Source organism: Camelus ferus, chromosome 3 (genome assembly GCF_009834535.1).
Source record: "Camelus ferus isolate YT-003-E chromosome 3, BCGSAC_Cfer_1.0, whole genome shotgun sequence".
NCBI classification, from domain to species: Eukaryota; Metazoa; Chordata; class Mammalia; order Artiodactyla; family Camelidae; genus Camelus; species Camelus ferus.
The window spans coordinates 41,419,148-41,433,192 of record NC_045698.1 but is presented as its reverse complement, the minus strand read 5'-3'; the positions used below and the strand labels follow the sequence as shown (position 1 = coordinate 41,433,192).

Sequence of the window (14,045 nt, the reverse complement as noted above, 5' to 3'; positions counted from 1 at the left end):
TTACTTCTCACTTGGAATAGCCACTGTATTCTGAAAGTGAGAGGGTTACCTCTGTTCCATAAACCTTAAACTATGACTCAACAGTAACCAAAAACCTTTATTCAGTTATAGGCTACATTAATGAAAATACAGTATCTTTTAAAAGGAACATAAAGATTAAACTGTATTTTCAAACCTGGAATAGACTACAGTTCTTAATTATAAGCATCACATTTTATGAGTAAACTTATGTATACAAGAAGATAAGCAAGATAATAGATTTAAAGTCAGATCTAAATTTAAATCCTAGCTCCAACGTCCACAACTGCTATTATTTTGGACACTTTTCTAGATCTCATATTCCTCATCTATAAATTGTGGTTAATAAGTCCTACTTTGTAAAGTTATTAAAGGATTCAATAGTACAATGCATGTAAAACACTTAGAACAATTCAGTAAAAAGAGGATGGTGGCAGCTTAAAACTACAAATTTTAAAGTCACTCCACAGCATTGTTTTCTATACAACTAAAGAGTTATTGTTGATCGGGAGGGTAATAGCTCAATGGTAGAGAGCATGCTTAGCATGCAAGAGGTCCTGGGTTCAATCCCCAGTATCTCCACTAAAAATAAAGTTAGCGTTCATGAGGTGGTCTAAAGGCAGTGTATCAAAACTAGGTTTAGAATGCAACCATCTAAAGACCTTCAGTTTCATACTATCAATTACTGCAACATAATAGCAGAAAACAGGGTTCACATTGTGTCTCTTATTCTGGACAGGCTCTTTCCCACCACAGGATCTTGATCCACACTATCTGGGATGGTCCCTTCTTTCTCCCTTTATCACCTAGTTAACTTCTACTTACCCTTTATGATTTTGGGTCAAACATCACTTTCTCAGGAAAATCTTTTCTGGGAGTATTATCAATTATCATAACATTATACGTACATATATTTGTGTGGTAATTCTATTATGTCTGTCTCCTCAGTGCCAAGAACGTATAAATTTGTTGAATGAAATAATGAATATATGCATGTCTAAAAGATACTAAATGCACGCAGATATAAAATCAAAGATTGCATGTAGCAAAAACTCTAGTCCTAAGTATTTAAGTTATAAAAGGATAGAAATTTATAGCTGGACAGAACAAGTATTTTAAAGAGAAATGCTATGGGATTTTTCTAGGTCAGGGATGCCTTAGAAATGCTAATGTGTATGTAAGACCTTGAGATGTTGAGTTGCTGAAAAGCTTAAAGCAGCTTAATACAGAGTCAAGTTGTATCATTTCTGTCAGGGTTTAGGCTTTCAAATCAGTAATACAAGAAAACTTTACAATCACAAGAACTCCTGAAAATTCCTTAATCATTAAATACAGTACTTACTGCTTTGCGTATCTAACCTGTATCAGTTTCTCTATTTCTTTCTGAGTAAGCATTTCTAAGGCCTTTTAATTTCTTCCTCAAGAAGCTGACAAAACCACCTCCACTCACTTATATAACCACCTGTACAATGGACTGGATTTTCCTTGTCAACAGTCCTTGAAAATAATTCAAGTTTGTCCACAAGGCTCACCAAGATGTACTGACAGCTTGGGGTGTGTGCATTTGTCTGTCTGGTTTATGTAAGTGAGGCATCAGAGTAGTGCCACGAGTGTATGATGGCATTTTAAGGTACTAGGGTGAGCATGATAAACGAGTTTATAAATAAAACAGAGAATGCAAAATGAGCTATACTAAGAGAGAAATAAAGACTGCTTGGGATCAAACTAAGAAACATAAGATAAAAGAGCTTTAGCAACCAGAACAGAAAGAAGACAAAGAGAATATGACAAATAAAATGACTGTGAATGTTTTAGAAAGGAAAAGAACCTCAGAACACATTCGTCAAGATAAACTCGGTTCAAGGAAGGTGAAATAGAGGTATATGCCAAGGGAATGCCTACAGGCAAAGCACAGGAAAACACAGGCCAACATAGTACCCCATCAAGCACCTTCTAAAATCCAAGTGAGCCTGAGCTGAAACAAGAAAGATGGAATCTGAGTTTTCAAGGAAAAGAGAGCCAGGAGACAGAGTTCAACTAAGCCTTGGGGACAGAAGTTTAGGAAAGTTGTCATGACAATAATAATGGATTGAGAATGAGAAATGAAGCAAAAAAGAAGAGGAAGTATTTTGAAAGGAATATATTCAGAGCCATGAAATCCAGTAATGTGAATATAACTTAAAACTATCCATTTGAACTATGTGTGCTTCCATAAATCAGTCAGGGTAGAGGAAAAGCTATTCTCACAAAAGAAAAATAAACTACAAGAGCCCTTGTGTCTGAGGGAAATATTAACCCCTTACTTTTCCACCAGTGCAACTGGGAACAGAGAGTCCATCCAGAGGAACTATCTGGTGACTGTTCTAAGGTACGTTGTTTCAAAAATAAACATGGCAAGTTTAACCATACCTTTCAATGACAGTAGAGTTCGCTCTAGTGAACTTAGAACTGTAGCTTCATTGCCAGAAGAAACTTGTTGAAGGAATGTGTCTGTATGGTGATTCCACAGAGAGCAGGCAAAACTATAAATTCCAGAAGCTAACTGCAAAGATATCAACAAATTTGTTCATAAACTTATTACATAATCCAGTAATCAGTTAGACCTACACAGTAATACATTTTGGTTTTAAAACTGAGCACATACCTTCAGTGAGATTTAAAATAGTCAAGAATCATGTACAGCAATATTTCAAACATTTTGAGTCACAATGCACAATAGCAAGTATAGTTTACATTGGCTGTTATGAACTCGCACACATGTGCACACCACCCCTCAAAAATACTATTAGTTCCTTGAAACATTACTTAGCCTAATGTCTGCATTGCAGTTTGATATTTCCTACTTTCCATCTTTTTTTTTCCTCCACTAATAGCTGCAACATTCACTTTTATATACACTGACTTACAGACTGTCACTCAGTTTATCAGATAAATCAATATACTAAGAAATACAAAGAAGTTAAAATTTCTATGTTCTGCCGATCCTACCCATATGGTTTTGGGCATTTAAAGTCAAGAACATACAAACCGCATCACTTGTCAGGTTGCTTGCCTATTACATACTGGTATATGAAAACCTGACTTATACTGAGATCTTCCCATGGTTTCTTCAGCTTTTTTCCAGAAGATCTAAGCACCATCCAGCTAAGACTACAGGCCATGTACTTTAAATAAAAGTGCATATGACTAGCTATCATTAGCACACTTCAGAATGGTTTTTTTCTTATTCGAGATATAAGTATGTCATTTCAACTAAGTAAACACTGTATTGACAATGTTAGGCATCAGAAACCAGTCAGAAATGCAATCTTGTAAATATAATATTTCTATTTAAAAAAAATCAAATTCCATTTCTATTATTTCAATTCAGTAATTTTAATGGCCTGTGCCTCCAGGTGTAGAAAAAGAGCTTTACCATATCCCCAGGCAACTCTGCACATATCTACATAGGCCACAAAGGCAAAGGCTTGAATCTCAGCTAGTCTGAGTCTTGGTAGTACATCTTGTGATCCTCCTGGAATATGAGAGGGTGAAAGGCTTGTAAGCAACTGCTAAAAGACCATCTCCTGCTCACCTCCCTATCTCCTCTGTTAGGCTGTCACAAGATAGTTTCTCACAGCCTCCAGGGTTCTGAAAAGGTATAAGGCATCCTATCCCACTCCTAGTTTCTCTCCCGCAGAACAGAGCTGCAGAACACAAAACCACTTAGTTAAGTCTCAAATGGGCTTCTCAGCAATGGGGCATCCCACAGCCTGGACTGGAGTTATCCAGTCCCTATTGCTTTGGTCATTCTTTTTGGTGTGTGGGACAAGGACCACAGGGAGTCAGTTCTGATGGATAACTGCTCTTCTCTTATCAAAGATAACTAATAAACTGTCTGAATCTAAAAGTGACTCATATCTTCACCAAGCAATCAGTCAGGCTAGGCCTTGGCCCTTCCCTTGTCCTGTGTACATGCTTGACAACAGGTACCATGGCTACTTACTAAGTCATTTTAGCATATTTTCAAGTATACAATTAATAGTTCAGAGAGTGAAATAAAATTTAATCCTAATGTGTTATTATAGCCAAAATACTGTGTTGTTAATTATCTCAATCAATACAGTATTATAGCACAAGCAACAATATCATAAAAAGAGTCTAAAATTAACATCATCCCATAAAACACTGTTATAACAAAGAAGCAAATATACATTCTAAACAGAAGGGACATGATACACAGGGGAAAAAAAGCTTTACCTCAAAAAACTTGAAAGTTTCACTTACAACTACAATAAATTTTAATAATTTTCTTAGTAAATTAAATCATTTCTGAGAGTCTGAGACTAAAACATACGTCTAGAATCAGAAAATCCATCATTCTAATTTTTATCACACTCACAATATAATTTTACATTGAATTCTATACTTTTTCAAACATATAAATCAAAAATATTTTTCAGCCAGAATAAAGGGAAAGAATAGTAATGGAAGGATTTAGAAGCAGAGAAGAGGTAGGGATTCTACATAAGACCTAAAAGTTAAGTTTTAAACTAAAGTATAATTTTTTTGTAGAAAATATTTCAAAGAACAAAAAAAATGAAATCTATAGCCTTGGCTTTAAGTTTCAGACCCATTTGGTACTCAGTCTATATATGAGAAATAAAATAAAACCCAAAAGGTGCATATCCAAATTTCAAATAACAACAGAAAACCATTATATTCTGAATCTGCTTCTTGCTTAAAGAAAAAAAAAAATGAAACCTTGAACTGTTTTATAGTCTTTTGTATCTCCTCCTTAAAACAATTTGCTTAACATTAACTTTTACATACAGATTCTATTAAAATTGTTTTTATATAGAAATTTTTTGTGTCAGTGTACTTAAAAGTCATTGAACTCTTTTAAAAGGTATTTTTAGGATACAAGTATCTATGCAGATAATGGTAATTATTTGAGAAAAATAATCATACTAACAACAGAATAAAGTTATTAAATCCTACTCTGCTCTAAGAGCTGCTCTTACCACAATCCAAAAACTAGATATTATTGCTATTTCCCTTTCACAGTAAGAAAACTGAGGCATAGAGAGGTTAAGTAATTTGTACAAGAGCAAACAAGCATAATTACTAAAAGGGAGAAAAAGATTTAAACAAGGGAAAGTGCTCAAACCCTGCATTTTTCCCCCCTTAACGAAGAGAAACACTGGGTATTGAACCCAGGACCTCATGCACACCAAGGATGCACTCTACCACTGAGCTATATCTCCGACCCACCAGAGCCTGCATTTTTAAACTCTATGTTCTAATGCTTCTTAAAACAGTTATTACCAATTACACAGTAATTTAGTAAAATAAATAGCATTAGCATTATTCGTATAAGTAAATTCTATTTAAACTTTTAAATACAAAAACATAAACAGATTTAAATAGATACTATCCTATACATTCGGAATTGATACAGTAAACCCTGTTCTCCAAAAATTATATAGGGACCGGGGATATAGCTCAGTGGTAAGTGTGTGCTTAGCATGTGTAAGGTCCTGGGTTCAATCTCCAGTACCTCCATCCAAAAAAATATATATATATATAATAATTCAATAATAACAAAATTTTCTTACCATGACTACCAAAAGGGAAATTTTCCCATACACTAACCAAGGTCAATACTGCTCTTAATGTGGATGCAATGAACTGTCTGAATTAGAATTTCATCTGACAAGTTTTCCAGTATGTCCCAACTCGTCTGTGTACCACTCAATAGAAAAATGTGTCCTTCTATTCTATTATTTGCATACAATACCTATGCAAGATACAGCTAATATAAAGTGAATGTTTTTCTGAGTTTTTTATACATAAAATTCACTCAGTCATAATAGTCATAGAGTCTTTTATCCAATTCTCAATATCCTCATCTACCACTACAGGCCAGACTCAATTTTTTAAAAAAAATGGTAATCATTCCCTAGTTCCTCAATTAAAAGTAAGATTAAGCTTGAGAAACAGAGTTGTCAAAATGGAACTTGGGATCAGCTTAAGAAGGGTAATAAATAGGGAGAATTTGCCACAGTAAATCATCAGCATAATATTTTGAAATCACATCAGACATATTTTAAAGGTATTTTATAATAATGATAGAAAAAGGGCAAAACTATCTTAACTGTTATAATTTTTTCAAGCACTAATTTGGTTACCAGGAGAATATCCCTTTAAGAATTTCATTACCTACATATACACAATGTAAATTACAGGATACATACTAAACATAAAAACCTCCTCACTCATTCCCAAATCAAAGAACAAAATATATCACAGAGCATCTCTAAATACTGTATCAAAGCTTCTTATTGTCACAAGAGCTGGATAAAAGTATTTCATCATGGTGGAATCAAAGTAATTAAAATTCTATTTTAGTCCATAAAATCATCCTCTATTTATAATTTGATTCTAGAACATGAGATTCTAAAACTTTCAAATAATCAAAGGTTCTACTCCATTCCACCTTAAGCAACTTTCATCAATGTTTGAAATATTCACCCCCATTTCTTAAAAAAAAAAAAAGAATAAATAGTGTATTAACATTTACAAATAACAATGGCAGAGTTACACCTTGATCTATTAATTCTTCCCTCTTTTTGGACCTGAGAAGTAACAGTTTGAAAGTACTACTTTAGGACCAGAGATACAAAGAGCGGATAACAAGTTGGGAATGTAGCAGGTATTAGTTTGGCATACAGCAGGTATTGCTGAATGAAAGTATACAGCACCTGTGACAGAAATCAAGGAAAAAACAGCAGTATGAAGAAAAATTTAATTAATATTCTCCTTTGTTTCATATTCCAGTTCTGCAGCTAAGCACCTAGTTAAGGACACTAGACATCTAATACAGCTCCAATTCATAATGCTTTTAGCTAGCCTACAGAAGGGCTCTACACAAACAGGGACAGAGTAAAGAAGCAACTGCACTATTTGAGCCCAAAGGGGAAAGGAGGGAGACAGATAAAGAAAAAAGAAGCCACATGAATTTGGGAAGGAATACTGCTAACTATCCTGTAAACATAAGCCCTGTAAAAGTTTCTATCTGCTCCAGAAAATACCAACTAATGTATGCTTACAGAAGGCTCAGCCGGAAAAGGGAAAGTAATGAAGCACAAGTAGGAGGGATAAAACCATTTCTTCTACATTTACTTTTCAAAAATGTAGAGGGGGGAGGAAATATTCAGTCAAACAATATGAAAATCAGTTATTTATTGACACATTTTAAGTAATGGTTCGTGAAAACCCCCAATACTTGCGTTTTTCTTTTTCTGAACCAGAAGAAACAGTGCCACCCACTGACTGCTTAGCAGCTTTAACTGAGAAGCACACAGGCTTCACTTCCTGAATATCAAAAGCAAAACATTACAGGAAGTTTTCTTTCTTTTAGCATTTTAAATATTCCTAAACCTTTTTAGCCTCCAGACCACTGTAATCACACTTTTCACCTAAGAAAAGTCAGCACCAAAAAATGTTTAAATCAAGGTCTTGTCATTGATCACTAACACTGGAGTAATAAATATTATACATAGACTGTAGCTGTCAAAACCTGCTTAACCTAAATCGAGTGAACAAGACAAACAATCAAAAATGTTTTTTCAACATTTCAATGGCATGAAAAAAAAAATGAATACTATTCTAACCTAAAACATACTTGAGACATGACCAAATGTGACGTACTTGCCATATTTACTTTTCTGGCTCAAACAAACTACTTATAAAAATTGGCTGGAAGTATTAAATCACTCTTTGTACGTGTTTTAAGGATGATAAAAGTTAAATGATCATATCTGTTAAAGTCACCAGATTAAGCCCAAGATGGACTCGCTCATCCTAAGTCCCACATCAGCAAAACCAACATTTAGAACTAAGGTTATATGCTAGGCTCTCCCAGGAAAGACATCTAGGTCAACCAGTCAGTGCCTGCCCACCCAACACAAGTTACCTGACCCTGCTCTAAGACTTTCCTGTGCTCCAAGGAAAGTAACCCTTCTTTAACCAATCAAGTAAGGCCAACCAGTCTAACTTCCTTGTCCCTGCTCACCTTAGTCTGCAAAAAATCTCTCACCTTGCACAAATCTTTGGAGCTCCTATCTGCTGGGACTGGATGCTGCCTGATTCATGAATAGTTGAATAAAAGTCTCCTCAATCAGTCAACTATCTGTGGAAAATTTTCTTTTAACATATAAAAAAAAATCCATCTTTTTATAGATGAATACCAAAGTATTTAGTAATAAAATATCATGATATCTTGTAAATTACTTTAAAATAACTTAGAAAAAGCAACAAAGCAAAAATAGCAAAATGTTAACTGCTAAAACTAGGTGATAGTGTAACACAGTTAACATTTTCTCTTTTCTATATATTTAAAAAATTCGTAACAAGTAACTTTTAAAATACCTGTACATTCTTCATACTAACAAGTAGTAATCAGCTTTTTCCTCAACACAGTATTTAAATATAAATTTGTTTCCTTAACTATGACATACATACATATCAAATTACCAAAATATATTAGGCCAGAAGCTTTGATGCGCACAAGACCTCAAAAACAATTTCCAATCAAATTGCCAATATCTCTCAACTGATATTTATTAACTTTCAATGAAGGACATTCCTAAAGACTTGCAACATCTCTTACCTTCTTACTTTTTAAGTAAACCCGAATTTCTATTTTGTTCTCGAACCTGTATTGGTACACTTCAGGCCCAGGAAGGTCACTCTGGCCCATTTTCCAAATCCCTGAAGTCCTCTAATCCTAGCAACAGCCATAAGGCTGTCTTTAGCTACTGATGCTTAGACAATGCTCTCATGTATCCAGGGTACAAACTCAGTATGAGGGAGGAGGAGGTGAAACTGTCCTTCTCTCCATTTGGGATCCTATCTTTGTTCACAGCTGCATTTCAGGCATCCAACACAGTGACTAGCAGAGTAGGAACTCGAATATTTGTCAAATGGATACACAAATGGGTCAAAAACCAAAACATAAATCAGCACTGCTTCAATAGCCCCTTTTCCTAGGACCCAGACAAGTCATTATGAACCATACAAAAAGGATAAGCACCATGCTATATTCAAAATCTCTTCTGTTTAGTGCATGGCTCCCCACCACCCACTTTTTTTTTTTTTTTTTTTTTTGGATCAAGCTAGTCACCTTAAGTCTTTTTTCCCTTAAAGTCCCACCAAAAGGTTCCTCTTTGCCTCAAATTTATATAAGCCTGGACACTCTTTCTCTCTCACATACACTTTCTCTTAAATCCCCACATAGGCTCATAGCACAAATGATCCTTTATATATTATAAGAGTCATTCTTTGAATAATGTGTTTAAAAGTCAGCATGAAATTTGGCAGAGCAAGAGACAAGATCTAGAATCAGCATTTATTTGGCAATTAGAATCACCCAAACAAAACCGAAAACAAGATGAACTGAACCTACTTGATGATTTGCTTATAAATACACATTTATCTTTTATATAAATTTCACTATACTATAAATATCCTGAAGGCTTGAGTTATACTATATAAATGGCACCTTGGCATTCTCAAATTTAACATTCATAACTTCAGCTATTTGGGAATTTTCCCTAAGGACGACATCATGAAGTTGTAAGTTAATAAGGCATAAGTATGAAAATCTCTGCTACCAGACTATATGATCTATCTTATAATAGTCAAGCCATCTCAAAGCAGCTATGTGGTTCTGTTTTGTTAGTTTATTTAGAAAACAGTAACTCATCAGGAAGACTCTCCTGAAGTAATGTAACCTGACTTCACCTTGCCTCACAGTTTCCTCTTATTCTCATCATGCAAATAATACGTATGCTGTTAGTGGGAACATTATTGACCACACATCTTTCAATTTTAAAAATTCTGCTAAATTTTAGCCTTGACTATAATAACATAATACAGTGTCTAGTTTTCTTCTATGGCAGGTTCTAACAGTTTACTAAATAATCTTTGAGGGTCTGTGTCTTAACATTCCCTATGAATGTCAAGAGACAATTTGTGTCTTTCATCTCCTTCAGCATCATACATATCTCTTGCACATAGTAGGCAATCAATACCTACTGACTGACTTTTAGGAAGAAGTAAAAATTTAAGATTAATTCCTAATATATACAGCCTTAAAAATCATAATAAAAACTGGTTAGGGAAAATGCTCTTTTTATAGATTCATACTCTAAATATTATTGAATGAAATGACATCAAGACCTGCTCTAGCAAAGAGGAAAAACAAACGTGACAACACCTTAAGAACTGTTAAATATGACTGAAGAGTATATAGGGGTTGTTGTATTATTCTCTCAACTAGACTATATTTGAAATTTTCTTAATTACAAAAAATGTTTAACTAGTCATCTACAAAACTGCACATCAAAGTATCTAATAAAGCCATTAGATCAAGAACATAACTGTATGCCAAGAAAATACAAAAGAAGAAAAAATAAAACTAAATGTACATACAAAGGTCTTCTAGGAAAAAGAGTGCTTAAAAATGCAAAATCAATATTTAAATTATGCTGTAATTGAGATTTCAATCTCAAAACTTTAATGGTGTTTATATAGATTAACTTGGAATAATAAAGGATATAAATTCATAGAATCACACAATTTTAGAACTGAAAGGAAATTTTAAAGATTCATAAAGCTTAAATGTCTCGCTCAAAATCCCAATGCTGCTTAGTTACAAACATTCTTCACTGGAAACCAGGTCTTCTCATAATTGTTAACCCATATTTCTAAAAACCATGTGAAATATACTTGCTTCCAAAAAACCTTTTCTTTTTTGGTTTGGGTTACTTCATTTACTACAGCATGTACCTTTGTGGTTACATACCATTTTACAAGATATTATTTGGTTAATACATTTATAATTACATTAGAATTACCAAAACTACCTTAAATTTCCTTGCTTTCATAGACTTCAGATTTTAACTGTACTTAATGTCAACTTTTATAATCAGGTTTGTATTAAAATTATATGGTTTTCTAGAAAACAAATTCCCTTTGTGTCTAATCAAGCTCAATATTGTTATTGGAAAACAATTTTCTCTCTACTGTTGTTTTTGTAATTTGTCACCTCTGAAGCGAATTTCGTGTAGAGGGAAAACAAGCTATGAAAACTGATGGGACATGTAGAGCAGTAGGGAGGGTTTTTAGTGTACACTGCACTACTCTGCCATATCAAGCAGCTCAACTAGGAGCTTATGCTTTTGTTATATGGGAAAATAATTTTGTACATGAAGACCATCTTAGCATTAAAGTAAATATATTATTAAAAGGGAGATCTTACATCCATTAATTACCCAGGCATGTCAACTTTAACTTCCTAAATTTCAACTCTATATCCTCCTAAATGTTCTTTTCACCACTGAACAACCTCAGCCTCAAACTAGTCCCTTTGCCTTCATACTGTTCTCTACCAAACAATCCTCCTCACTGGCAACTGAGTGATCTCACTGGTCAGATCACTTTCCAGCTTAAAACTTTTCAGATATCTATTATTCTGAACCCTCTGAGGTCAATTAAAAAGTATTCAGAATCCTTCAATAATATATTTAGGAGTAAAATTATGGACATTGTAATACAGGTAGCACAGTTTTCACAGTCAAATTAACTACGTTAAATCACTCACATCATAAAACAGTTTTCTATCAGCAGCCAGACGTTTAGACGCCAGAGTCTTGGTAACATGATAGAAGGTAAGTAATGCTCTGTGCTGTCGAAGATCATCTTGGACTTTCACAGATTCTATAAGAGTAGGAATCAGTTCAGGCCACTGTCTAGGACAGTCCAATCGAGCAACTTTTGCAATCAGCACTGCAATCTGAGTTGCAATCTAGAAGGAAAAAAAATTAATCTTCTGAAAAAAAAGTATGAAATTAAAGCAATCAATAGGGAATTCATTCATTGTTGGAAATTACTTCTTTGGTTAATTATACATTAGACAAAGTGAATGAGATTTCACTGAACTGCTTAAGATAGTAGTTCTCAGTGTGGTCTATGGATCCCTAGGGGGCCTAGGATCCTTTCTGTGAGGTCCTCCCTTTCCCAACAACATTCCAGTGTGAAACCAGATTTTACCATATAACTTCGATCAAAATAATATATCACAACACAATAAATGAAGAAGTTGATATGAAAATCTAGACATCTTCTTATAAACAGCCAGACACTAAAGAAATATGCAAAAATGCAGAACAACGCCACTATTCTCATTAAATATTTGTTGTTTGGGGAAATAGCTAATATTCACTTTTTAAAATTCTACTTATTAACAAATAAGGGGTTTATAACTTTTTAATTAATTAATAACTATTTTAAAATTTCTCAGTTTTAATTTCTAATACAGTAAATATCAACAGATAGAACCCTTCAGGGTTTTATTTTAGCAGTATGAGGAAGTTCTAAGGACACAAAGTTTGAGAACCACTGACCTAAGAGAAGAAATGAACAACAAATATTAGGTATTTAAATAATATTTATTAAGATTAGTGGTTTCACAAATGCTGGATGCCAGAACACCTAAACAATAGTTTACCCCTCAATCACCCAAACCCTCCTGCCCCACGGAGAGTAACTGTTCTCTCCATCTTCCCTCATCTCCTCATCTGAGGAACTGCAAAGGAGAGAACTTGGATCATTTAAATAGGCTGAGATAAAACTGTACTGGATACATATCAGTGTAATTTAATACTCAAATTAAAAGAATCAATGTAAGAAATAGTAGTAATGTGGAAAAATTTAATAATTTTTGTAAATTTAATTATTTTATTCTTAAAAGAAAAATCTCACTATAAGGGAAAGAAAAAATAAAACTGTATAATCTACTATCTACCCTCCCATACAGTGAGAATTGAAAATGTGATGAACTAAACAGAGGAAAACCTGAAGCCATCCTGCAGTTTAAAGGGGGACCGGGGAAGGGAGGGGGGTTCTAAATCACTAAAATTAATTTCTATGCAGCAAGACCACAAATATATAGAGATGTGCTTTCAATACTGGCTCACAAACTGACACAGTTAAGAAAAAATTATGCAAGTATATCTTAAAATGACTCCTGAGTTTTAAATCATTAATAGCCAAATCTAATCAACATTCTTAACAGCTACAATTGGATCTCAAAATTTAAAAACCATCAGAGATGTGTGTATAAACATCACAAATGGACATTATGTAATAAGATTTTATTTTCAATGCCAAGAAACAAAGTTAGTTTAGAAAAAGAAGCAAAATTAAGGGAAGAGAAAGAACAGTTAGCATTCATTTTCTTACTAACCTGGTTTATTGGTTCATTGAAATTGGTGATTAGCCCTGCACGCAATGTAGATTTCTCCTCCTCTGAGAGAGCACTGTAAAAAGATATACTTATTATGCAAGAGAATGCTGCCTAATAATGGCTGCAGATCAGCACTACTGAGAATTTTAACAATAAAAAGCCTTTCAAACAAGGTGTCTCTAATTGTTTTTGGTAATTAAATAAAATTATTTCCACTGACACATCAACTAATTCAAAATTCCCTCACAATTGAATAAATAGGAAGCACAAAACAGTAAGGAATAGGAAATAATACAAATTAGAATAAAGAATGTGATATTTTGAGTTTGCTTTTATTGACATAAAAACAATTGCCTACAAAAAAAATTAATGACTGGCTTTAAAAAATCTATATGAGTTAATATTAGTCTTTCACTGACTTTTTTTTACAAAATCTGAATGAGGTTATTCTATGTGGAAAAGGATGAGGACTCAGAGACTACCTGGGATGGAAAACTTATTAGAAACCAATCAGTTTAAAATCTTTCATTTTACATGTCAGAAAAGGATAAACACAATACTATAATTTTAACCACAAAAGAGGAAAGAAACTAGATAGCAAAAGGACAGAGATGGGCAATACTCACTGTATAAGATTGTATAAGACTATATACATCTGAATTTTGAACTATATGAATGTATTACTTATTTTAAAACTTAAATTTTAAAACCCTCTCCATTTGGGCTAAGATGTAGG

General features: G+C 33.7%; 1 protein-coding gene and 1 non-coding gene across 2 annotated transcripts in view; both read right to left on the bottom strand.

Annotated features, from left to right (window-relative positions):
• Positions 1–14,045, bottom strand: part of IPO11 (importin 11) — a 168,224-nt gene that overhangs the window by 128,257 nt on the left and 25,922 nt on the right. Inside the window, 3 exon segments of the mRNA XM_006188200.3 lie at positions 2,428–2,560; positions 11,666–11,869; positions 13,310–13,382. Coding sequence (XP_006188262.2) covers positions 2,428–2,560; positions 11,666–11,869; positions 13,310–13,382 — 410 coding nt within the window.
• Positions 5,193–5,264, bottom strand: TRNAT-GGU. The gene has a single exon. It is a non-coding gene; the product is annotated as a tRNA-Thr (tRNA).